Below are 25149 nucleotides of genomic sequence, written 5' to 3' on the forward strand. Positions count from 1 at the left end.
CCAAGGACTCTGCTCAGTTTCAGGGGACCTCGGTCCCAGGTCTCCCCCAAAAGCTGGAAGAACATCCACACCCATTCATTCAGCCATTAAACGTATATTAAGTGCATCCCAGGTGCCCTTCTCCCGTACTTCTTTTCCCTTTCCTGTACTTCTCTTCAACCCTCCCTCACCAACAAGAGCATGTCAGGGATTTCAAACCCTATGGCTGTGGACCCCCATGGGTAACACACGGAGATTCCTACTCTCTCCTTTAGGTTGTGAATGGCATCCATGCATTTGAGGCGAGATTTCCTTACCTTTTTCATTCCTGACATTATTTGGGAACAGACCAAGGAACCCAGAGGGAGTGGTGGACAGAAGTCCCCTTTCCAGCCACTATGAATCAACACACTAAACCCTACTTCCCATGCCATCTTTCCTCTGCGTTTAGAGCTCACACTCCCCTACACCAATACAGGTCCCAACCCTCCCCCAGGGCTGGAACCGGGTCTTCCCCTGAACACCCAGTTTCATATCCAGTGTTTTCTTCTTCTGTGATACGCATTTCACCTGTAGCCACCTGTGTCATCCCCATGAGACTCCAAGTTCCATGAGGACAGGCACCAGACATTTCTGGTTTACCTCCATATCCCCAGCACCTGGCTCAGGGATTGACAGATAACAGTTTGAGGCTTATCAAATATTTGTTGGATGAACACCCGTTGGGCCTGCTAACTTTCAGCCTCAGCTACTGTTTATGTAATATTAGTAATAATTCCCTACATAGTTCAGTGGCTTACCAAACACCTTTATGGGGGAGGGGCCCACCTTCGAGGGGGAAAGACAATGCAATAATATAATCATTACTCTCTCTACTTTTCAGAAAATGAAACGCCATCCCTGAGGTAAAGGGCTTAGGTGGTGGAACCAGCAGAGTTCAAACACATACCTGCATTAAAATTCTGAATGTGGGTCATATACCATCTGCTAGGCAGATGCTCTGGCTACGGAGTAAAATACTGGAAGCTCATAGAAGAGAGCGGTGGAAAGAGGAGGAAGAAGCTAAGGCCGGGCCTCTGTGGTTTTCTTTCTTCTAGTGTCTGCTTGCAACCTGAACAGGATCACCCTGCCTGTTCTGGGACTTTGAGGCAGGGGCAGAGAGTAAGTGAAGCCAGGGAAGCTCTACCTCCTGGCAGGAGGGAGATGAGGGCTGGGACGCAGGGCACTATTTCATATGCGCACACTCACATCTGGACGAATCTACACCAAGGCACGTGTACATATAAACACGCCCAGAATGAGCCACTACACAGACGCCACCCAGAAATCATGCACATACACACTGGGGTATGCGGTTGTGCACACCCATACACACATTTCAGCGTGTATGGAGCACGCCGATATCCAGCCACTGTTGTGTACACCCAGCAAATGAAGTGCACTTCAGCACCGCCCCCCAGCTGCAATCTTGGACGTGTGTGTATATGTACATACAGGAGCCCTGATGAACGTTTGGACATGCACTTGAGAGTGCACACACACACACACACACACACACCCCTAAACATGCACACACGATTCATAATCACTCTCAAGTACAGGCAAATTCCGTACCTGGGGAATTTCCGCCGCTATAGCTGTCCTGCCCACACGCACCCTCTGGTCGGAAGCGAGATGAATGCCCACGTGCAAGCAATACAGAGGTCTCTTCGGACACATGCAAAAATAGCCACACCCTTGTGCATGGAAGCTTTCAAACACGCTGACAAGCTCTACACACAGATACATGCATTGACACTCTCAAGCCGTCACCAGCGTAGAGTTTTTCCCAAACCGAGGCGGAGGGGAGCACTCGGAGCCCCGGGCGGGCCCACGTGACCGGGATGGCGCGCTCCCGCCCATGACGGGATGGGAAAAGTATGCCTGGGGCGGGCGGCGGCAGAGCAGCAGCGGCAGGAGGCGGGACGCCGAGCTCCGCCGACAGTTTCGCGGTTCCGGAAGCCCCTGGACGTGGCGGAGGCTGCTAGGGTGAGTGTCCGTGCGCTCTCCGCGCAGCGCCTCCGCCGCCCTCCCGCAGCGGGGGAGCGCGCAGGTGGTAGGGGAGGGCTCGGTGATGCTGGGGCCGGGGCAGGGGTCTGCGAGGGTGGGAGGTCGAGTGCTGCAAACTTAGCCTCTTTGCAGGCCGGCCAGCCCCGGGATTCCTGGCTCCGACCTCTGCCTTATGAACTATAGCATGAGTTAACATGTGTTGAGCGTTCTCTGTATGCCAGGCTCTGTGCTAAGTGGCTTCACCGTTGACAGGAACACCTCTACCATTTATTGAGCGCCTGTTTTCTGCCAGCTTCTGCCAGCCCTCTGGTGTGTTGTTTTATTTCCATGACGACAGGTTATCCCCATCTGCCAAAGAGGAACCAGGCTCAGAGATGTTAATGACTTGTTTCATGTTGCACAGCTAGTAACTGGTGATAAAGGGATTTGAACCCTGGTAAGTCTGAGTCCAATACCAGAGCTAACAATCCTAGTTCGTATTTACGGAGAGCATGATCTCATTTACTTCTCACAGCCCTTCTTTAATTAAATATGTTATTAAACGGGCAAACTGAGCTCAAAAGGTACTAAGCAGCAAGTTGAGGTTTGCACCCAATTCTTTCAACTCCCTTCCCCAAAACTACTTGTCTCTAAGCGTTGTCTTAGTTACTTTGTTCATATTTCCCCAACCCCGCTGTCATGGTCCTATTCCAGGACTTTATCTCTCCACTGCAACATCGCAGTGGCCCCAAGTGGTCTCCCAGTCCTCATTTGCACAACTTCTGCACTATCCTCCTCTGCTCTTAGAACTCTCCTACCTGGAACCATTCAAAATCTGCCCCCTTAGATCCACCATCTCCCAGGGATCCCCTGTTCCGCCCCCACTGAACCAGCAGCAATAGCAACAACATCCTATATATGTCAACCCTAGGCTGGTGCTCAGTTAGCCTTGTTCAAAGCCTGTCGTCTCCTCTCCTCCCTGTCTGCCCCCTCCCCCATTTACACAGTTCTCTTCTGATTTATTCTGTTATCTGGTAACTGTATCCATTAGGCCCACGTTGCCCTGCCAGCACCTCGGATCCCCTTAGAACATCACTGCCACCCTTCATTCTAACGCAGCAAGTGCATCATGGTCTTGCCTTCTTCCCAATGTCTGGCTTCTCTCTGTCCCCTAGCAGAGGCACCAGCTTTGCCTGTCTTCTAATACCTAAAGGTCAGGGTGACCTTTTGTTTTAAATGCTATAAAATTAACAGTGCTCATCATAAGAAATTTAGACATTACAAAAAAGGATAAAGTAAAAAGTAAAAGCCATTCCTAATTCTGAGAGGAAACCCGTGTATCAAGAAGTTGTGTCTTTTCAGAAGTTATCTGTGTGTGTGTGTGTGTGTGTGTGTTGACCTTTTTAACTAAAAAAAAAAAAATCATACTTTGCATTCCATACCACAACATGCCTTTTTCACTTGGTGTATCTTGGCCATCTTTCCATCTGCATGTCTGGACTGACTTTGTTCTCATAACGGTGTTATAGTATGTCACTGCACGAGTAAATGGAGATTTCTGTCACAAGTCTGGGGTCATCTCAGAAGCTATTCTGCCTCCATCAAATATTCAGCAAGTTCCCCCAGGAAGTGACGGCTTTCTCTGCAAATCCCCCTCTTCTTCCCTATCTTGCTACTCCTCCTCAGCTGCTTGGACGCAGGGGACTGACCCTTCTTTCTTCCTGTGCCAGTATCTGCTGCTTTCTGCTCCTGAAAGTTCGGCATAGGCTAACAAGTCCGTGTACACCCTCACAGCCTCCCTCACCCTTTCTCCCAGTCAGAGGCTTGCCAACCGGGTTTTGCCTCCATGAGATGAACTCCTGCTTAAAGTAGATTTCAGTTCAAATTCTATTCTAGATTTACTTTTGAAAGGAATTCTACGCCAAATCTTTTTTCCAAGAAAATAAGCCTCCTTGGATGTGTGCATTGCTGTGTTTTAAGGCTTTATGTTTCTGGGTCCTATGCCCAAGCACATGGCAGAGGGACAGGAGCCCCGCACCCTGAGTCAGCAGGCCTGAGTCCCCTCCCAGCTTGGACCTGGGAAAAATGACTTCACATTTCTGAGCCCTGTTTTCTCTTCAGCCAAGTGAGAACGATAGTATCAGCCTTACAGAACTGTGAGGAGAGCAAAAGGGGAAAATGAACGTCGAAGCTTTGAAGTAAGAACACACAACATATGTGGAGAACATCCTTTCCCCCCGGGTCAGGGGTTGCCAACTCAGATGCTGACAGGGGTAGTGTGTGACACAAAAGTAAGGAGAATGCATGCCATCCGGGAGTGGTGAGTGCTGTGGACATTGGGGAATGTAGGTTCTGCGTCGTGGTCTGTTAAGGAGGCCATAACAAAGTACCACAGCCTGATGACTTAAACGGCAGAAAGTTATTCCCTCAGAGTTCCAGGGGCTAGAAGTCTACCATTATGGTGACAACGGGGTTAGTTCCTTCTGAGGCCTCTCTCCGTGGCTTGCAGATGGCCACCTTCTTGCTGGGCCCTCACATGGTCATCCCTCTGTGTGTTGTGTCCTAATCTCTTTATGAGGATGCCAGTCATCGTGGAACAGGGCCCATCCATATGACTTTATTTCCCTTTACTACTCTTCAAAGCCCCAACCTCCAAATATTGCCCCATTCTGAGGTTTTTGGGGACTAAGACTTCAACGTATGAATTTGGGGGAACACATTTCAGCCCATAACACTCCACCTCAAGGGGCAGCCTATTCGCGCCTTGCCAAATGTTGCCAGACCCCCTAGATTCTCAAGGAAACCCAAAGATCTTGATTTAAAAAAAAATTTTTTTTTTGCTTTTTCCAACAACCTCCTATTAACGTGTTTAAAAGAGCGAAGCTCTTAGGTTTATGGTGATGACTTTTGAATTTCTTTGGTGAGCCCAACTGCCTCTCCCAATGCTTGAGGACCAGCTCCTGGTTGGCTTCCATCTCTTCTCCGGCCCCAAGGCCCTTCTTTCTTGGACACCTTCGCTTCTTACCTCCGCTGTCAAACAGTCATCGGTGCTGCCCCCATGCTCAGTCCGTCCCAGGTCCTTTCCCGTGACCATCGGGTGGGTACAGTTCTGTCATGCTGTGGTCACTGTCACTTGCCTCTGCACCGCCTTCGCTGGAAGCGAGTTTCCCAGGAGTATTCTCTCCGGCGAGGGGGCCAGTGCTGTCCATCTCGTCTTCCCTCCTCCTCCTTTTGTGCCCAAGGCAGGCAGGCACACACTCCATACGTGGCTCCCATGGAACTCTCTGGCACTGCGGGCGCTGGGTATGTCTCAGCTCCTGCTCAGGGGACTCCTCGATGTGCCCCAGGGTGAGTTTGCAGAACAGCTGGCTTGGGTTCTAGGTGCCCCGGAACAGTGTGCAGCTCCAGCTCTGGGCTCCACGTCCTGGAAGGCAGGAGAGGTGTGGACCAGCCGCCAGTATTTCAGCAGGTGGAGACCTGGAGCTCAGGCAGAAGGCAGGGAGGCCGGGGGCTGGCAAGAGCGCTTTGCACCTTGCGGGAGCCGGGCTCCAGCTGCAGACTCCTTTGCTTGTGCCTGGAAATCTTGACTTTAAAATCCCTCATGTTTGGGGCGCCTGGGTGGCTCAGTGGGTTAAGCCGCTGCCTTCGGCTCAGGTCATGATCTCAGGGTCCTGGGATCGAGTCCCGCATCAGGCTCTCTGCTCAGCAGGGAGCCTGCTTCCCTCTCTCTCTCTCTCTCTGCCTGCCTCTCTATCTACTTGTGATCTCTCTCTGTCAAATAAATAAATAAAATCTTAAAAAAAATAAAATAAAATCCCCCACGTTTTGCATTGGCAACAATTTCAAGTTTAAACAAACACAATGCCCCCTTAGCGTTTGTTGCCTTGCTGTCACCCCCTATCAGCTGTTAAAACTGCGTTTGAGCTGTTTACACAAGCTGTTGTCACAACTGCTCAGCTCACCTTTCTCATATTTTACAGATGAGGCAACAGCAGAACCAGGTCTGCTCCTTTAACTTCCCATTATATCCTAGCTCACATGGTTTTTACATATTATGATTATGTCAGAATAACACTACATTACTGAGCGCTTACTGGTGCCTGGTTACTGTGTCATCTCATTTGATCTTCACAATTATGCTAGAAGGGAGGTATGAGCAATTTAACTGCTCAGGGAGTAAAGACCTCAAATAATTCAAATTGGTGTCATTTGCACTTCGCCTGCGGGAGGATCGCAGGTACTTCTGCTCACCTACTAGACTAGTGTTGTCCTGTGGCTCTCGCAGAAGCACAGTCGATGATTTGTAAGTCATGCTGCCTTGCAAGGTTCTTGATAAACTTTTAATTGGGGTTTGAGTTATTTCAGATTTCACACGTAAAGAGAAAGAATCAGTATTTTTCTATCATGCTATTTCAAATCCAGGTGGCTTAAATAAGATGATAAAGTGTGTTTTTTTTCCCATTTTACAGACAAGGAAACTGAGGACCAGAGAGGTACAATAGCAGAGGTCCATCATCTATAAGATGCATCCTAAGTGCCAGACCGACTGTGGGCTTCTCGAAGGCCAGCCCTGTGTCAGATCCTTAGAGTTACCCTGAATGCCTGTCAGGGCCTGACTGAAACAGCCTCCAGGGAGACCAGCAGCCCAGAGAAGTCCGGGCAAACTTAGCCTTTACTCCCTAGCCCTTCAGAGTTCAGAATGTCTTCCCTCCCTCAGTTCCTGGGTCTTCAAATGTGGCCCTTCTATACCATTCCAAGGGATTTTCTCACCCCACAGTTTCCTTCGCTTGCCTTCTGCATGGTCCTGGATGCTCTTCGGAAAGAGAGCCTGTTTCAAAGAAAGAGGTTCAAGGCTCGCTTTCCATCCTGGGCACCCAGGTGGGCCAGGCTGGGCCCTCAGTATAACCTGACCATGTGCCCTGTGAGGGTGGCAGCCACATCTTTTCATCTCCAGAACCCCAGTGTCTGGCCTCAGAGGCAAAAAGTGGCACCATTTATGGGCATCCGCGTGCCGAGCCTTGGTACCAAGCCTGTGATATCCCATGTGGCCTCCTGTCACCGGCTGAGCTAAACACTGCCCCACTGATTGACCTGTCTGTGCATTATGGAGCGTGAACACACCAGATGTCTCAGTGGTGTGGGGCCAAGACAGACACCCCCGTCCTTCCCTCAGGAGGCAATGCCAGGCCCAGAGAAAAGGCCAAGCCTCCTGGCTTTTGGTGGCAAGTGACAGAAACACAAAGCAAGCTAGCTTAAATGAAAATGGAGAAAAGTCAGGGGCCTCCGCCTGAAACGCGACAGAACTCAGAGATCAGGACTGCTCTTCATGAGTTCAGCTACAGTTGGTGAGAATTACAGTTTTGAACAAGGTCTTGATTTCTGTATCGTGCTTTACTTTCAACATCCATCATCCTGTTTGATCTTTGGAAGGATAAGAAATAATGCAGTAATAATAACTCATGCTTTTGTACCCCTCACCACAGGCCATGTCTTGTCTAGGGACATTATGTCCTCATAACAACCTTCCAAGGCAGTAGTAGTAGTACTGTTGTGCCCATTTTGGAGAGGCTGAGGAAAACAGAGTAATTTGTAAAAGGTCCCACCGTGAGTTCAGCTAGTTCAACTCAAGTGGCTCGGTTTAGAGCTAATCCCAGCCACCACACAGCCGGTCTGAACGCAGACGCACTGCAAGCGGAAAGTACACACTGGGTTGCCAGCACTTAGTGCTGATTAACAAATGCAAAATGCCTCATTAATCATTTTTACATCAATTACACGTTGAAATGATCTTGAGATAGATAAGACTACATAACACATTAAAATTAATTTCACAGCTTCTTTTTACCTTTTTAACATTGCAATGAGACCCACTTCGAATGGTGGCTCTTGGATACACGCTCCCCAGACCTCTGGGCTGCCACTTGGGGGCCGGCCCCCAGGACAAGCTGGATACAGGGCTCTGAACACCCTCAGGCCTCCTTCCCTCCCCTCCCGTCTGGCACACCGGCTGCATTCTTCTGGCTCACTGCAGTCCTCGGTCTCCGTGGCGGAAACAGCTGTGGGCAGCTCTGAAGCTGGGCAGCTGGGATCCAACACGAAGCAGCCAGGGCCTTGAGGGGTGGGCCCCGTGTCCAGCACAGCACCTCGCATGCCAAGTCTGTCGGTTGGTCGAGGTTTGGGTATATAGAGCGGACAGAATAGCGACTTCCAATGTGCCTTCAGGAGTGTTTGCTGATGTAAACCCTGTGAGATCCCCGCTCCTGGGATCTCACTGGGTCACGCTTTGTCCTTGGGCCTCTTTTTCTATACCCAGCCAGAGGCAGGGAGTGTAGTAGGAGAGAACAGCAGATTGGATGGTTTCTGGGGCCTCTTGGCAAGTGGGCCCCTTGCCTTTTAATCTTCTGTATTAGACTTGGGTTACTGGAGTGTTTCCAGATCCCAGGAAAGGGGACTTTTCTGTGAGCCCTACATGAGGAGCTGTCGCCAGCCCCTCTCCTCCAGGCAGGCTGTCAGCTTTTCAGAGAAGCTGGAGAGGGCTGTTTCCAGTCTGCTTCCTGGAATCCAGGGAGGGCGTGGGGTGTTTTTCATTATAGAATTCTCGCTCCCATCAAAGGGAATGTTCAGGGAGCTTCATCTGCAAGAGAGCTGCACCCCATTCCAGCCTCCAGCTCTTCCCCTTTAACTCCAAAGTCTGGGAGAGTCGCTGGCTGGGTCAGAATCAGGTATCCCCAGCAGCCCCCTGCCAGAACGGCCTCCCCAGACACTCCAGGGGCTCCTAGTGGGAGGTCAGGACTGCTTGCTGTTAGTTCAGGGGCAGGTGATGGCAATTACAATTTCCAGCAAGGCACGAAATTTTGTATCCTGTTTGCTCACAATGTTGGTTATCTTGTTTGAGTCTCAGAACAGCCCTAGAAGGCAGACAGAATGAGTGTTACCACCCCCATTTCGTAGGTGCAGAAGTGGAAGCTGGGGCAAGAGATGACTTCCCCACAGTCACGTACCCAGTGAGTTATAAAACCAGCGCTGGGGCCCACATCTTCCAGTCCAAGACCAGTCAACTCGCTGTGTCTCCCTCATTGGCCAAGTGTGGCTTTGTCATCTGCACAAAGCAAATGAAAGCTTTGATCCTGTTACCCTTTTATTACAAGGGGTGTCTCCTGCAAGGCTGAGGAACAACTCTGAGCTGAGCACTCCTGTGTGGGGGGTGGTACTGTGCTGGGCTCTGGTGACATGACCAAGAGCAAGGCAGGCAGGGACTTGCTTTTCTGGACCTTCCGCGCCAGAGGAAGCACACTGTTAGTGGGTCGAGACACCAATACCTGTATAATCACAGCTCGGTCCAAGTGCTTGGAAGGAAAAGCAAACTAGCTGGAGTGGGCGAGGTACTCTTGGTCCCATGACCAGACATTCCCACTGAGGAGATGGTAGTAGATCTGAGCCCTGAAGGACGAGGCAGGCAAGGGTCTGTGGGCTTCACAGGGAGGCAGGAGGGCTAGTGGGTATTTCAGGCAGAGCTCTCTCTCCAACTGCTGAGCACTCACTGAGTCACACACTGGGCTCGAAGCTTTCAGTAGGTTATCTCATTGTTCCTACAGAAACTCCATGAGGTGGTTAAACCATTATTTCCAGTAGATGGGGAAACTAAGTGGGTGGGTTTCCCATGGGTCCTAATCAAAGAGTTAAACACCACCCTACCTGCAGTGTGTCATCACCCGATAACCAACAAGTCAGATTTATTTAAGCATAAAAGGGGGATCTTCTAGTCTCCAAGGCAGGATGACTCAGAAGAGAGCATCCAGCCTGGACAAGTGACCCTGGAGTTTCTGCCAGCAGACCACACTCAGGGGTAGTCAGCAGGACACTGGTGTCCTCACTTCTGGTCCTTCTTGCATCACAGTCTGGCCCAAGGGTCCTTGGGAATGAACCAGGGGCCGTGTCTTGAGGGCCAAGGGCAGAAAGGAAAAGGAAGGCTCTTGCCCTGACAGTGGACTTCAGGCTGGGCTCATTAGCTCCCAGTGTCTTTCTAGGACATGAGTATTTATGAATCATTAGCTACTTAACTGAGAGATGAGAAGCCCAGGGACTGGACAGATTAAAACCAGACTGAAGAACTTCTTCCAAGTTTAATACCTCATGACTTCATTTTGGAGGTTTAATCAACTAACATTTTTTCCCCTACAGCAGGAAGATGTCACAGCCTTTTTATTCAACTCCCACCAGAACAAATTTAGGAAATAAGATAGTTTTGTTTTTTTAAGACTTACTTATTTATCTGAGAGAGAGAGAGAGCATGCACGTGTGTGCCAGCACAAGCAGGGGGAGCAGCAGAAGGGGAGAGAGAGAGAGGGAGTGACGATCTCGAGCAGACTCCGCGCTGAGCATGGAACCTGACACAGAGCTCTGTCTCATGACCCCAAGATCATGACCAGAGCTGAAATCAAGAGTTGGATGCCTAACCGACTGAGCCACCCAGGTGTCCCAGGAACTAAGATAGTTTTTGAAAAGCTGAGGAAGGGGACGCCTGGGTGGCTCAGCGGGTTAGGCCGCTGCCTTCAGCTCAGGTCATGATCCCAGGGTCCTGGGATCAAGTCCCACATCAGGCTCCTTGCTTGGCAAAGGAGCCTGCTTCTCTTTCCGCCTCTGCCTGCCTCTCTGACTACTTGTGTGTTCTCTCTCTCTTTCTGACATATAAATAAATATATAAAATCTTTGAAAAGCTGAGGAAGGATCAATACTTTTCCCTCCTCTGATCATTTGGACAGATATTTATGGGGTACCTACTATGTATAAAATACTCTGTAAATGCCATGCCTGGAGTGGGGAGCCTGTGCTCTAGAAGGCCAAAAGGAAGGAAGGATTAGAATTAGTTCCGTTTTGAGTTAGAAAAACCTCAAAAGGGAGTTTTTGTTTTTTGTTTTTGGAGAACACTTATTTGGATCCAAGGATTCCTTTGATTTAGGCCGTTGCCTTGTTTTCTCCTCACTGTGGACTTTCTTGAGGGCAGAGTGCATGTCTCACTCATTAATGAGGCAAATGCTTCCTGAACACCCATTGTGGGCCAGGAAGTTGGAAGGCGTGGGCATACAGCAGGTTCTCTGGGGTCCCTGCTCCCATGGGGCTTCCTTTTAATGGGAGAGAAAACTGGCCCAGTAAGCAGGGGAGTGAGCTAATCCAGTGGATACAGGTGCGTCATTGGGCTAGAAGGGCACAGACAAGGAGCTGGGGTCCAAAGGGAGGGAGAGCTGTGGGAAAGGGCGCCTCAGGGAAGGCCTTGGAGGAAGTGACCTTTAAGCAGAAACATGATGGATAAAGAGCCCGCTAGCCAAGAGGGTGGGGCTCTTAGGCTGGCAGAAGGGAGCAGCTTGGCCTGAAGGAGCATGGCTGGGGGCGGGAGCAGAGAGAGGCAGGGGGAGCTGGCAGTGGCACAGTGGTGGCAGCAGGGGCCGGGTCACTTAGGGCCTTGTGGGCCACGTCAGGATTTCCGATGTTTGCTGCCCTTTTGCTGCCCTTACCGCCAGCAGCTACTGGAGTAACCCCTCCGGGAAGCGATGTGGCTGAGTTATGTTTGAGCGGTTCCTCTGGCTTCAAGTGGGGAGTACGTGTAGGGGAAGGAGGCCCCTGCTGGGTCAAAGCAAGGAATGAGCTGCTGGGGATGAAAATGGGCTTTGTGCACCCTGGTCTTTCGGTTCTGCTCATGTTCATGGGGGACACCCCATGAACACTCCAAAGGGGCTTGTGGAAGTCGGGGCCCAGGACGTCCCTCCATCCCCACCCCATCACCTTGGCTAAGCCAAGTGTGGGCCTCTCAAAGGTTAGGAGGTTTTCCTTAAGCATTGATTTACTCAAGTATCCTGAGGGGGAAAAAAATCACATCTACATTTTCAAAGTCATGTATTATATATACACGTATGTGTGTGTGTGTGTGTGTGTGTGTGCGCGCCGCAAGCGCACACCCGCATGTGCGCATGTGTGTGTAAACTGACAGTAAAGAAATTTCTCTGTTGTTGCATGTGGCTTTGGCAAATGCTTCGGGGTCTCTTCTGTGATTCAGAATATTTAGGATGAAAATCTAAGAAATACTGACGTAATGGAAAGCGTTTGGGCATTAGGGTCAGCCAAACCCAAGTTCAAATATAACTTCTGCTATGAACTAGTTGTGTAAATAAGAGCAAATTAGCCTCCCTGAGCTTCAGTTTCCTCTCGTATAAAACCGGACAAAAATAGCAGGAGAGGAGAGCAAGGTGTAGTTAATTAAGTGTGGTCTTCCGATCCCCTCAGACACTGGTTTGAATGTGGTCCCCATCGCTCCAATCATGTAACTTTAGGTAAATCATTTCACTTTGCAGAGCCTATTTCTTCCTCTGAAAAATAGCATAGTAAGTTTACCACCTTCACAGAGTTTATTATAAACTTCAAATAAAGTAATTCATGTAAAGAACCTAATACAGTGCCTGGAACATTGTGGGCATCTAGTAAAGTCCATTTATCTCTGTCTCAGCTTCTCTGTCTGTAACTAAAGGGGCTGGTCCCATGGGGACCTTCCCAAGTATGCCATTCTAAGTTTATTTGTTTATTCATTTATTTATTTTTAAAGATTTTCTTTATTCATTTGACAGACAGAGATCACAAGTAGGCAAAGAGGCAGGCAGAGAGAGAGGAAGCAGGCTCCCTGCTGAGCAGAGAGCCCGATGTGGGGCTTGATCCCCGGACCCTGGGATCATGACCTGAGCCGAAGGCAGAGGCTTTAACCCACTGAGCCACCCAGGCGCCCCGTTTCTAAATTAAATTTATTTAAAAGACCCTGGAAGAGGTAATCTATATGGACGCTTTGGGGCTCTGGCTGCCTTCCAAGCCCTCAATACCCAGTTTGTCTCACCACCATAGTGTGGAGAGTTGGCCTGGGGCTGGACTTGGGAGAGCAGGAGAGCAGGGGCACCAGCTGGGAGAAGGAATTTTTTGCAGCCTTGTTTTTCTTGGAGGTGCCCTGGAGGCAAGGAGCCTCTCTCTCCCTCCAGAATCTAGTCTCCCCGCCTTTATTTCCAAAACAGTTCCTGGCTCGGACTGCGGGAACCTCCAGACTCCAGCTCTGAGAAATCCCTTCCTCGTGCGTGTTCCAGAGCCCTGCGCCTCCACCCAGCCACTGGGGCCTGTCCTGGGCCAGCTGTCGCTAAGCAGAATCCCCTGTTGTCCAAAAAGGCTGGTGCCAGCGGAGGTAGGCGGGACGGCAGACCTTCCTCCCTCTTGCTGGGCTGTGTGGCTGAGAGTGATCATCAGAAGAGAGAAGAGGCCTCGTAAACTGAAGCAGATGCTTCCTCTCCTTCCCTCCTCGTTCATCTAGCTGTCTCTCCTTCCTGCCTTTCTTCATCTAGCTGTTTGCAGGACCTCCTCTGCCTAGAAGACCCGCTCCCACCCGCTTCCTTCCTCCCTTGCCCTGGTCCAAAATGTCTGCAGATGGCAACTTTGCAGACCAAAGCAGACCTGCTTTGAGGAGTCCGTTTCTCTTGTGGGCGCCCAGATGTATCACAGCTCACAAGGAGCAGTGGCAGTTTTCCAAGACTCTTGTCAAGCAGACCAGGGAAGGAGATGGAGATGCCTGGTACCTGGGAGGGTCAAGGACGCAATTCTTCGAAAGTACACCACGCACATGACACTTCACCACATTCTCCAGGTCCACCTACCACCTCACCACCTCTGCTGTCATTCAGGCCAGCCAGGGGGAGCACAGGTGACCCCAGAAACACACATTTTTGCCTCCTCTGCCCCTTTGTAATATAGCCAGGGAGGGACCCCCCCCCCCCTCCGGCCCTGGCATCCACTCCCAGGGAATCACATCTTCAATCTTCATTCAAAGGTGAGGCTTCCTCCTGTCCCCCAGCCCAGATGGGAAGCTGGCAGGGCCATGTGCCCCCTTTCTCAGCTCACCTGTTTCCAGGTTGAAGGAAGGAGAGGTAAGGGGACAGGCAGTGGGAGGGCTCTCCCATGTGTCTGGGCGGAGACTGCCTTGGCTCTCTCGGCTTGGCAGACATCAAAGTTACATCTTTTGTGGGAGCCTTTTGCCGGTTCCTTGGGGCCACCATACTGGACTCGGACTGTAACAGCCTTGAAGTGGGTCACGCACATTCTCTTTTCGCTGGCAAGCCCAGGCCTTGCCCTCAGCTTCTGGCTTTCTGGTGTCTGCCCTGCGTGGTTATCGCTGCTGTGGCTCCTCCCTTTCTGTCCAGACCTCTCGGGCCCAGGCTGGCTCCTGCTGGGGAATGTCTGGTACCTTCCACCTCCCAGGGAGGCGAGAAGGGAGTCAGCCCCTTCCTGTACTCTCTTTCCCCTTCTCCTCAGCCAGTCTCTCAGCCTTTCACACCAGGCCTCAGAGGAGTGGCCGTTCTCCTTCCCATCCCAGTGACACCCGCCACATTTTAAAATCCTTGATCTGATATGAGTACCAAGAATCACGGAAAGGGCTCTCACACTGTTCCTTTGTCAGTTTTTTGCTTTGGCCTGACCACTCCTTTTAGCATACAGCCTTTCATGAGTCCTGGTGCCCAGTGGAAGTCTCGATTGTAACAGTCTCTTACACTCACCCGCTAAGTCTTGCTTTCTCCCCTCTCCAGAGGACTGGATGCCCAGAGCTCCCTTGTGCCCCCATCCAAGTCTCTTTCTTTATGTGGGGCCACAGGCCTTCCTTATGTCATAGTAGATGCTCTTCCCTGGGTGCCTGGCGCCAAATATTCCTGTCTGGGGCTTCCCAAGATCTCCATGCATATTTGGGGCTGGGGGCGGGGGGGCTTTAAGAATGGGTATGTACTGCTACAGATGACAGTGCTCTTGGCTAAAAAGGCATAGTAGAAAGGACTAGGGAGGCATTAAAGATACACTAACCACATTGAAATTGTTTCCTCGACTTAGTAGGGTCAAAGAAATTGAAAAGATAATAATTTTGTTACTATATGATGTAATGTTATTGAAAGCAGTCACTGGCCAGGGGCTACCTCTATGACAGCACTACCTGGCCAGGGCACCTCTATGACACTCAGCTTGAGAAACTGCGTAAGGTCCAAAGAAGGTGAGCCTTGGAGCCGGAATGCAAACAGGCCCCTAGGTCCGGGACAGTGCTGTGCTCTGACATTCCCTTGTCTCCCTGACAGCAAAGGCCTGATTTTCTCTCCCCTTCATCTCTTGCCAGGGGTAGGGATGCTGGAGGGGGTTGGGGGGGGAGGTAGAGTCAACCTGTTTCCAGAGGCAGCCTGCAGTCTGGACAGGCTTCTAGAACCAAGGCAAAACAAGGTCTGAAGGAAAGCAAAGTTGAAGGTTCAGGAGCAAAGCTCGAACTCCAGGACCCAGACCCGCCGGCACCCTGGCACTCATTGCTGGAAGGCTCTAGGTAACCAGAAGCCTCACAGGCAGAGTGGAGCCAGCAAGGCTTACGTATCTGCAAGAGGGCGGGCCAAAGCCTGGAAGGCCCAGCATCAGAGATGAAGAAACCTGAGCGACCATCTGGCTGATGGTTCTCAAAGTGGGTCCCTGAACCACCACCAGCAGCAGCATCACTCGGAGACTCACTAATAATGCAAATCCTTTAGCCCCAGCCCAGACTGACTGAATCATAAACCCTGGGGGCGAGGCCCAGCAATCTGGGTTTGCACAAGCCCTCCAGGTGATGCGATCCACGCCAAAATGTGGGAACTGCTGACCTAGTTCAAACCCCTTCTTGCTCAGGTGGGAAAACTGAGGCCCAGAGAGGGAAAAGGGCTTGCCCGGGGTCGCAAAGCAAGCTACCCTTTGGAGCTCTCCCCATGGCAAGAAACTTTCCATGCCTAGAAAGTTTCATTCTTGGGAGAAAGGCTATTGATTGTGAAGTGACTGAACCAATTTGTTGAGAGATCATGGTCAAGTTGTTTATTCCTGCTCTGGACTTCAGTGTCTGCATCTTTACAGTGAGGGTCTAAGAGTACATCATCATCTCAGGGAGCCACGCTGACTTAGTTAAATGTCCAACTCAGTTTCCGCTCCAGTTGTGGTCTCTCGGATCGTGGGATCAAGCCTGGTGTCAGACTCCGTGTTCAGTAGACAGTCTGCTTAAGATTCTCTCCCTCTGGGGCGCCTGGGTAGCTCAGTGGGTTAAGCCGCTGCCTTCGGCTAAGGTCATGATCTCGGGGTCCTGGGATCGAGTCCCACATCGGGCTCTCTGCTCAGCAGGGAGCCTGCTCCTCTCTCTCTCTCTCTCTCTCTCTCTCTCTGCCTGCCTCTGTGTCTACTTGTGATCTGTCAAATAAATAAGTAAAATCTTTAAAAAAAAAAAATTCTCTCCCTCTGCCTCTCCCCAAACTCTCACTCTGTCTCTCTCATAAATAAATACATCTTTATTTTTTAAAGATTTTATCTTATTGATATGTCAGAGAGAGAGAGCACAAGCAGGGGGAGCAGCAGGCAGAGGGAGAAGAAGCCTCCCCGCTGAACAAGGAGCCCCAGGTGCCCAAAGACTTGCAACGTTTTTTTCTTAAATTACTCCCCATACTATTTTTCAGGAAGTTATCACAGGATATATCCCACCAAACTAAAGCCTTAAAAATTTCTTTTTAATTAGGGGCACCTAGGTTGCTCAGTGGGTTAAAACCTCTGTCTTCGGCTCGGGTCATGGTCCCAGGGTCCTGGGATCGAGGCCTGCATTGGGCTCTCTGCTCCGCAGGGAGCCTGCTTCCCCACCACCACCTCTGCCCTCCTCTCTGCCTACTTGTGATCTCTACCTGTGAAATAAATAAAATCTTTAAAAAAATATTTTTTTTTAAATTGAAGAGAGAAAGACATGGGATGCATAAAACAGGAGATGTAACGCAGGAGAGAGGCAAAGACAACCCCACAGTGATCATAAAGGAGAATCTAGGATGGCAAGGGTTTAGCATGTATGAGGGTCGGAACAGGGGTGGGGGGCGGGGGAGGCTCCAGGACGTTAATCTTCGGGAGAATAAATGGATCAAATTATCTGATATATGTGGTAATGTAGAAAATAATGATGTAGGGAGTAAGCAAAGGACAAAATAAAATTATCTCCAGTAAGAAAGAGTGTATGAAAAAGGAAATACGGTATAGTGCTTAGCTTGGCAGTACATGGTACTGATAATAATTCAGAGACCAAATTTTGATAGCAGCAGATTTTGTATTTTAACTACATGAGGGAGGGGAAATAGGAGCTAGGGTGATGGAAGGGGGCTGATTCCTCATCTGTCATAAATGAAATTCAAAAGATAATGCCAAAAAAGGGGGCACAAAGGGGTACTGGCTGAATCAGTCAGTAGAGTATGTGACTCTTTTTTTTTTTTGCAATTTGTATTTATTTATTTATTTTTATTAACATATAATGTATCATTTGCCCCAGGGGTACACGTCTGTGAATCGTCAGGCTTACACATTTCACAGCACTCACCATAGCATATACCCTCCCCAATGTCCATAACCCAACCACCCTCTCCCTACCCTCCACCCCCCCAGCAACCCTCGGTTTATTTCCTGAGATTAAGAGTCTCTTATTTTTCTTTTAAGATTTTATTTATTTATTTGACACAGAGAGAGATCACAAGTAGGCAGAGAGGGGGGCAGAGGGGACAGGGGAAGCAGGCTCCCTGCTGACCAGAGAGCCTGACACGGGACTCAATCCCAGGACCCTGAGATCATGACCTGAGCCAAAGACAGAGGCTTAACACACTGAGCCACCCAGGCACTCTAAGAGTTCTCTTATGATTTGTCTCCCTCCCCATCCCATCTTGTTTCATTTTTTTCCCTCCCTACCCACACAACCCCCCATCCCGCCTCTCAAATTCCTCATATCAGAGAGATCATATGATAATTGTCTTTCTCTGATTGATGTATTTCACTCAGCATAATACCCTCTAGTTCCATCCACATCATTGCAAATGGCAAGATTTCATTTCTTTTGATGGCCTCATAGTATTCCATTGTGTATATATACCACATCTTCTTTATCCATTCATCTGTTGATGGACATCTAGGCTCTTTCCATAGTTTGGCTGCTGTGGACATTGCTGCTATAAACATTCGGGTACACGTGCCCCTTCAGATCACTACATTTGTATCTTTAGGGTAAATACCCAGTAGTGCAATTGCTGGGTCATAGGGTAGCTCTATTTTCAACTTTTTGAGGAACCTCCATGCTGTTTTCCAGAGTGGCTGCACCAGCTTGCATTCCCACCAACAGTGTAGGAGGGTTCCCCTTTCTCTGTATCCTTTCCAGCATCTGTTGTTTCCTGACTTGTTAATTCTAACCATTCTGACTGGTGTGAGGTGGTATCTCGCTATGGTTTTGATTTGTATTTCCCTGATGCCAAGTGATGTTGACCACTTTTTCATGTGTCTGTTGGCCATCTGGATGTCTTCTTGGCAGAAAGAGTATGTGACTCTTGATATCAGGGTTATGAGTTCAAGCCCACTTTGGGCGTGGAGCCTAATACTTAATTTTAAAAGTTTTTTCGAGGGACGCCTGGGTGGCTTAGTTAAGCATCTGCCCTCAGCTCAGGTCATGATCCCGGGGTCCTGGGATTGAACCCTGATTTGGGCTCCCTGCTCAGCAGAGAGTCTCCTTCTCCCTCTCCTCCTACCCTTCCCCCAACTCGTGCTTGCTCTGTCTTTCACTCAAATAAATAAATAAAATCTTTTAAAAAATTTTTTTGATAAATAAAAAAGAATCAGTATTAGCATATTATCTGTTAATGGACATCAATGCCAGAGGAGATAGATAAAAGGGTGTGGGGTCGGGTGTGAGGTTAAGGAGAGGTGGGGCTGGAGACCACAGTTTTTCATTATAAGACTTAGAGTATTATTTGACTTCACAAACAATGTTAAGTGTATTATTTCAATTAATTTTTTTTTCACTTAAAAAAGAAGTATGCATTATTGCCGGCAGCAAAAGGACACAAACTCTGAATCTGCCTAGTTTGTTCAAACCTAAGCCCTGCCACCTGCTGCTTGCACAAGCTGGGCTCCTTGCTCACATCTCTGAGCCTGCCCTCCCTCGCCAGCATCTCTCTGGCAGGGATGCTGTGAGTTAGTAATGTACGGATCGCTCCGAGCCGGTGCCTGGCCCCCAAGGCGGCTCCTGGTGCAGCCGAGGCTGCTCAGGTGTGGGGCAACTTGACTTGGAACTGAAGCCTCAGTTCGCACCTGGTGATCCCCTGAGCCCCCCCTGCAGAAGCAGCAGAGCCACAAACCATCACTGACAGTGCGAAGTATTTCTGCCCTGGAACTGGCTACTTGTACCACGTATTGGAATGAAATCGTAGCTCGGTTCTCTCCACCCATGGCTCCTCCTAGTCTGTGTGACTGGGCCGTCAGGTCCTGCCTCCGTTTCAGCTCCTCTGAAGGACAATAGTGTGGTGATGAGGGCCTTGCCCCCAAGACTTCTCCAAAGTATATTCTGGGTACATGACTCAGTTCACCCAAATATGTTCTCAAGATAAGACAACACTGTCCAGCTACTTGTATGTGACGGAGGAGAAAGCAGGAGAGAAATATAGTGAAATTTCTCCCAGCTGCCTTCTCCTCCTCTGGTTGCATTTCTCCTGCCCGCCAGTCAGCCCAGGGACTGGACTTGCCTGCTCACAGCTCTTCTGCCTCCCACAGGTGACCGCCATGATCCCTTGGGTCCTCTTGGCCTGTGCCCTCCCTTGTGCGGCAGACCCGCTGCTTGGAGCCTTCGCCCGCAGGGACTTCCAAAAGGGCTCCCCTCAACTTGTCTGCAGCCTGCCTGGCCCCCAGGGCCCACCCGGACCCCCGGGAGCCCCAGGGCCCTCAGGAATGGTAGGAAGAATGGGCTTTCCTGGAAAAGATGGCCAGGATGGCCAGGACGGGGATCGGGGAGACAACGGAGAGGAAGGTAAGAGGCCCCGCGCCAGCCCCTCCTGTTCTTACCTGGGGTTGACATCCTCTGACACAGAGGGAGTTTAGTTATAAAAACTGAAAGTAATCCCATTTCATTATAAACCGAATTAATGTCTCTAAAAAACAGAGCTGTGTATTCTCCTGAAAGGAACTACTAGTAGGTACCAGATCTTGTGTTCCTTCCCCAGCTGCCCCATTGATTTGCTGAGTTGCTTTAGGCAAGTTTCCCGATATATTACTCAGAATTCCTTTGGTGGCAGGTGACAGAAACTCAATTTATAGCCCTGAATGGAATTTAATGGCTCATGCAGCTGGGAAGTTCAGTGTCTGGGTCCAGAAGCTCAAATGTGTTGTCAAGGCTCTGCTTCTCAAGTCCGTTGGTTTTGTTCTCGCAAAGGCTAAGTGTTTTGAAATGGCGACCACTGGGCTGGATCCTACCTCCTCATGGCTTGATCCACAGAGCAAATCTCAGGATGACGAATCTTCCCAAATCACATACAGATCCCGGACCAATCCTTTTGACCACCTGGTGAGGTACCACCACCTGCCAGGACTGGGTCATGGGCCCGCCGCTGGGTGTGACCACAGGAAGTCATGAGGGGCTATTCCCTGAAGGAGGAGAAGCCAGGCAGCCAGCAAACAGACCAAATAGTCTCTCCAGACCCTTTCAGCCTGTTATTCCTTACGTCTCAGAGCCCTTGATCTCAGCAAACATCCCCACATGTACATTTTAAGAAGTAGGGCGCCATAATGACTTTGAATGTTGACAAAGCGATTATGAGTATGTTGCTCAACTGGCCATCCGTACCATCCTGTGAAGGAGGTACTATCCCCATACCGCAGATGGAGAAACCGAGAGTCAGGGGGGTTCCCCTGAGAGCAGCATGTCACGGCTGCGAGAACCTGAACTCAGGCCACAGTCCTGCATACCTGCTTTGGCAAATGAGTTACCTTCTCTCTATTCCTCAGTTGCTTCATCTCTACAATAGAGATGATGACGGCACTTACCTCACCGGGTGTGACAAAGATGATATATGACCGGGAAGCCTCAGTCCCAAGGTAGATACACGGTAAACGGTAGTCACCCCTTCACTGACATGCCCAGCTCATGGAACAGGCTGGGAGCAGACTCCAAATTCAGACCTTTCCCACCACACCAATTCAGGTCCTAAAAAGGCACCTCCTTCCACAAATAACTATATCAATGATGACGGCGGCTTTTACTCAGGGAGGTCTCACAGTGTGTCAGGTGCTGGGTGTCATGGTGTCGCATTCCCTGACCCCAGTGGTAGCTTCAGTCTGGGCCTGGGCTCCAAGCGGGGCTGGAGAGACCTTCCCCTGACATTCATCTTGCAGGTCCCAGAGGTGAGTGGACATCTCTGCTACTGACTTTTTAAAAAATATTTTATTTATTTATTTGACAGACAGAGATCACAAGTAGGCAGAGAGGGAAGGAGGCGGCGGGGGGGGGAGAGCAGGCTACCCACTGAGCAGAGAGTCTGATGCGGGGCTCAATCCCAGGACCCTGGGATCATAACCTGAGCCGAAGCCAGAGGCTTTAACCCACTGAGCCACCCAGGTGCCCTGCTATTGACTTTTTCTCCTGGATTGAGGTATGACGATGTAGGCTGGGGGCTGCTCTTGGCCATCTCTCTTGTGATGCAGGGAGTCTCTGCTGAGAATAAGGACAACACAGCAAGGAAGGCAGTGTAAAGAGGTGCAGAGTCCTGACCGGTAAAGCTGGGTCATCCTAGGACCAGTAGCGACCACCCAACTACCCTCCCCCTCACATACACATACAGATCCATCTCCAGGAGACTCTTGACAGGTAAAATCAACTTTGCCTGGAGTTCCTCACAAAAGTCTCAGGAAAGAGGCACACCACATTACACACCGTAGAACTTCCTCAGAAATTCCTTTATCTATCTCCCCCAAAAAACTCCAAGGCAAAATGACTCCGTTTTTATTCCTCCTCACAGTCCTTTCTGCCACTATTGAGGCAGTAAGTTTTGCTTCTTTTTGTTTTTTCATGGAACAGCTTTGTGATCTTAGTTTAATTTTTCCGCATTTAAAAAATTTTTAGGGGCGCCTGGGTGACTCAGTGGGTTAAAGCCTCTGCCTTCGGCTCAGGTCATGATCCCAAGGTACTGGGATTGAGCCCCACATCGGGCTCTCTGCTCCTTGGGGAGCCTGCTTCCTCCTCTCTCTCTGCCTGCCTCTCTTGTCTACTTGTGATCTCTGTCTGTCAAATAAATAAATAAAATCTTTAAAACAACATTTAAAACAATTTTTTAATTACAAGTAATACATAATACATTCTCATTGCAATATATCCAAACCATATAAATAAAACAAAAGACCTCCTTAATTCCAACCCTCCTCATCCTCTCCTCACTTCCCAGAGGTAACTACTATTAATTGCTTTGATGTGTCCCCTTCCTGGCCTTTTTCTACATAGTTTACATTTGTGTGTGGTAACACCAGGCTTTGCCAGCCACGTAGATGTTCATTGAGAAAATGCTATTTGGGCATCTGTTTCCCAATTTCTTAAAATAGGAAGAATTTAAATGCATTACATCTTTACTCAAAACTAAAGCACAGTAAAGTGCCTACCTATATCCACATAAGAAGCAAAGTACGTTGTTAGAATGTAAGACGCCTACAACGGTCCTTTCTGATCATTCATGTGGGGGCTAGCACACAGTCGCCTTGGTGTACGATACTGCCAGCATGCCTTTCAGCAGCAACAACCTTCAGAAGCAGGCCCTCGACTGACATTCAGCACTGTTCTCAAACAGCTACACCTGGTTCTCCCAGTCTACCAATTGTACCCGTTATACCATTGTGTTTGGATGTGACTCAAATCCTTACTCACATTTGTTTCGTTTAAAAGGTTGTATTGAATTTAGGGGACATAAATAGACACGTGTAGTATATAATCATTGGCCAAAAAATATTATATCGAGAGAAATGTACATTTTATGAAATACAGGCATTAAAAACCAAGGGGCATTCTACAGGAAAACGTGACACGAGGAATATTCTGTAGGATATGCCAACTATATTCGCAGAGTGTTGATTGTGGGCCAGCCATTCTCCTCTGCAACTTCATGGTTATAGAACTGGTTAGTGTGTGGTTTCCTTTCAACAAAAAAGATTCTGCTACCTGCTTTCCCCTCTTAACAGTACTTGAGAGAAGTCCTCATATAGTGCACATAGACCTACCTCACTGTTTGAACTCCTGCACAGAATCGCACAGTATGGGCAGAGCAGAATTTTTTAGTCTTTTCCCTTTGGATGGGCATTTAGTTATTCTTAGTTTTTCTGTTGTGAGCAATGCTGCACTAAAAACTCTTACCATATGGACAGGGACCTCGTGCACTAGGCAGGGCTTGTACCAAGATCAGTGTGTTGAAGTCAAGAAGCTTCTTCCCGTTCTTTTGTCAAGCCATTCCCTCCACAGCCCGTCAAAGGATTGATCTGACAGACAAACCAGACTCTTCCCCAGAAGACAGGAGAAGGGAAGGGGGCAAACTCTTTTAAGTTATTCTTTTTGTCCTGATCCACAGTGGTTCTGAAAAGTAAGTATCACCATTCCCATATTCCAGATAAGATGGGGAGAAGTGCCCCGGTTATGTCATCAGGATTTGCTCCCATTTCTATGTGACTCCAAAACGTTCTTGCCCTTTCCATTACCCAAAGGCTTCCACTCCAAGGATGGAAAGCCAAGGCCCACAGCCTCTGCCTAGTTCTGTGAAGGTCCCTCCATAACACCAGCTGCTCTGTCTTCCAGGTCCACCTGGCCGGACAGGTAACCGGGGAAAGCCAGGACCAAAGGGCAAAGCCGGGGCCATTGGGCGGGCCGGCCCCCGCGGCCCCAAGGGGGTCAGTGGTGCCCCGGGGAAGCACGGCACACCAGGAAAGAAAGGGCCCAAGGGCAGGAAGGGGGAGCCGGGCCTCCCAGGCCCCTGCAGCTGCGGCAGTGGCCACGCCAAGTCAGCCTTCTCAGTGGCGGTGACCAAGAGCTACCCGAGGGAGCGGCTCCCCATCAAGTTTGACAAGATCCTGATGAACGAGGGCGGCCACTACAACGCGTCCAGTGGCAAGTTCGTCTGCAGCGTGCCGGGGATCTACTACTTCACCTACGACATCACGCTGGCCAACAAGCACCTAGCCATTGGCCTGGTGCACAACGGCCAGTACCGCATCCGGACCTTCGATGCCAACACGGGCAATCACGATGTGGCCTCAGGCTCCACCATCCTGGCTCTGAAGCAGGGTGACGAGGTCTGGCTGCAGATCTTCTACTCAGAGCAGAATGGGCTTTTCTACGACCCTTACTGGACCGACAGCCTCTTCACGGGCTTCCTCATCTACGCCGACCAGGACAACCCCAATGAAGTGTAGACAGGCAGGTGCTGGGGCTCCAAGGAGGGAACAAGCTCCTGGACTTCTAGAACAAGACCCCTCAGCTCTCTGCCTGGTGGGTGTGGGAACTGCCAGCCTTGGACATTTTTCCCTTCATCATTAAATCTAAGCTTTTTTATTCATCCTTCCACATATCCATTCAGTCCTTTTAATTTTTTTTTTTTTTTTTTTTTTAGTATCTACTGTGTGATAGGCACCATTCTGTGTTCTGGAAGGTGCATCAAGGAACAAGATAGACAGAGGCTCTGTCCTTGTGGGACTTCTATTCTAGTAGGAGATGCAATTTACAAATAAATAATCAAAGCATGTAATTACCGTGCCCAGATGGAGATGCACGTGCTATAGTCAAATGTAATAGAAATTATTTATTGCTTTAATAATGAGGAGATGAGGAAGAGAGTGACTTTTTTTTTTTTTTTAGATTTCATTTTTTTTAAGTCTGCGCACATAAAGTCTACAAATCTGAAGCGGACAGCTCGGTGAGTTTTTACATGGGTACACAGCTTGTCACTTCTGTGTAGGTCACAAACACAGTATTTCCCCCTCCCTGGCTCCCTGAGGCTCTCTTAAGTGCCTTCCCAGTGAGTAACAGGAAGAAGTTGGTTTTCAGCTGAATTCCAACGACACAGAGGGCATAATTTGCATAATTTACATATTTTTACATGATCTGCATAATTCGTATAATTTGTCTGGGAGAAGGGGTCTCTTGACAGAAGGAGCTGTGAGTGATAGGAAAGACCTCGCTCTAGGAAAGAGTCTGAGGGACTGGCTAAAGGCCAGAGGGACTGGTGAAGTGAGAAAGGAGACGGGAGGCATGAGGTGTGAAGCCGG

The 25149-nt window shown here is 49.5% G+C and overlaps 1 protein-coding gene across 2 annotated transcripts; it reads left to right on the forward strand.

The window, feature by feature from the left end:
* The first annotated feature begins 1918 nt into the window (after window positions 1–1918).
* On the forward strand, window positions 1919–24648 carry C1QTNF2 (C1q and TNF related 2). Of its 2 annotated transcripts, XM_045999819.1 has the most exons (4): window positions 1933–2007; window positions 13056–13219; window positions 19633–19885; window positions 23684–24648. In XM_045999819.1, the coding sequence occupies exons 3-4, from the start codon at window positions 19642–19644 to the stop codon at window positions 24295–24297; spliced, it is 858 nt and encodes a 285-aa protein (XP_045855775.1). In that variant the 5' UTR covers window positions 1933–2007; window positions 13056–13219; window positions 19633–19641; the 3' UTR covers window positions 24298–24648. The 2 variants fall into 2 exon arrangements, with proteins under 2 accessions (XP_045855776.1, XP_045855775.1); XM_045999820.1 differs by lacking the exon at window positions 13056–13219 and having other exon boundaries at window positions 1919–2007.
* The last annotated feature ends 501 nt before the right edge of the window (window positions 24649–25149 follow it).

This window comes from Meles meles, chromosome 3 (genome assembly GCF_922984935.1).
Source record: "Meles meles chromosome 3, mMelMel3.1 paternal haplotype, whole genome shotgun sequence".
Taxonomy (NCBI): Eukaryota; Metazoa; Chordata; class Mammalia; order Carnivora; family Mustelidae; genus Meles; species Meles meles.

What these genes read in the sequence shown, in the direction of transcription:
- C1QTNF2 (XM_045999820.1), top strand. Translation starts at nt 19,642, where the DNA reads ATGATCCCTTGGGTCCTCTTGGCCTGTGCCCTCCCTTGTGCGGCAGAC. An exon ending in GGGAGACAACGGAGAGGAAG is followed by an intron (nt 19,886 to 23,683) that starts GTAAGAGGCCCC and finishes TCTGTCTTCCAG; the next exon opens with GTCCACCTGGCCGGACAGGT.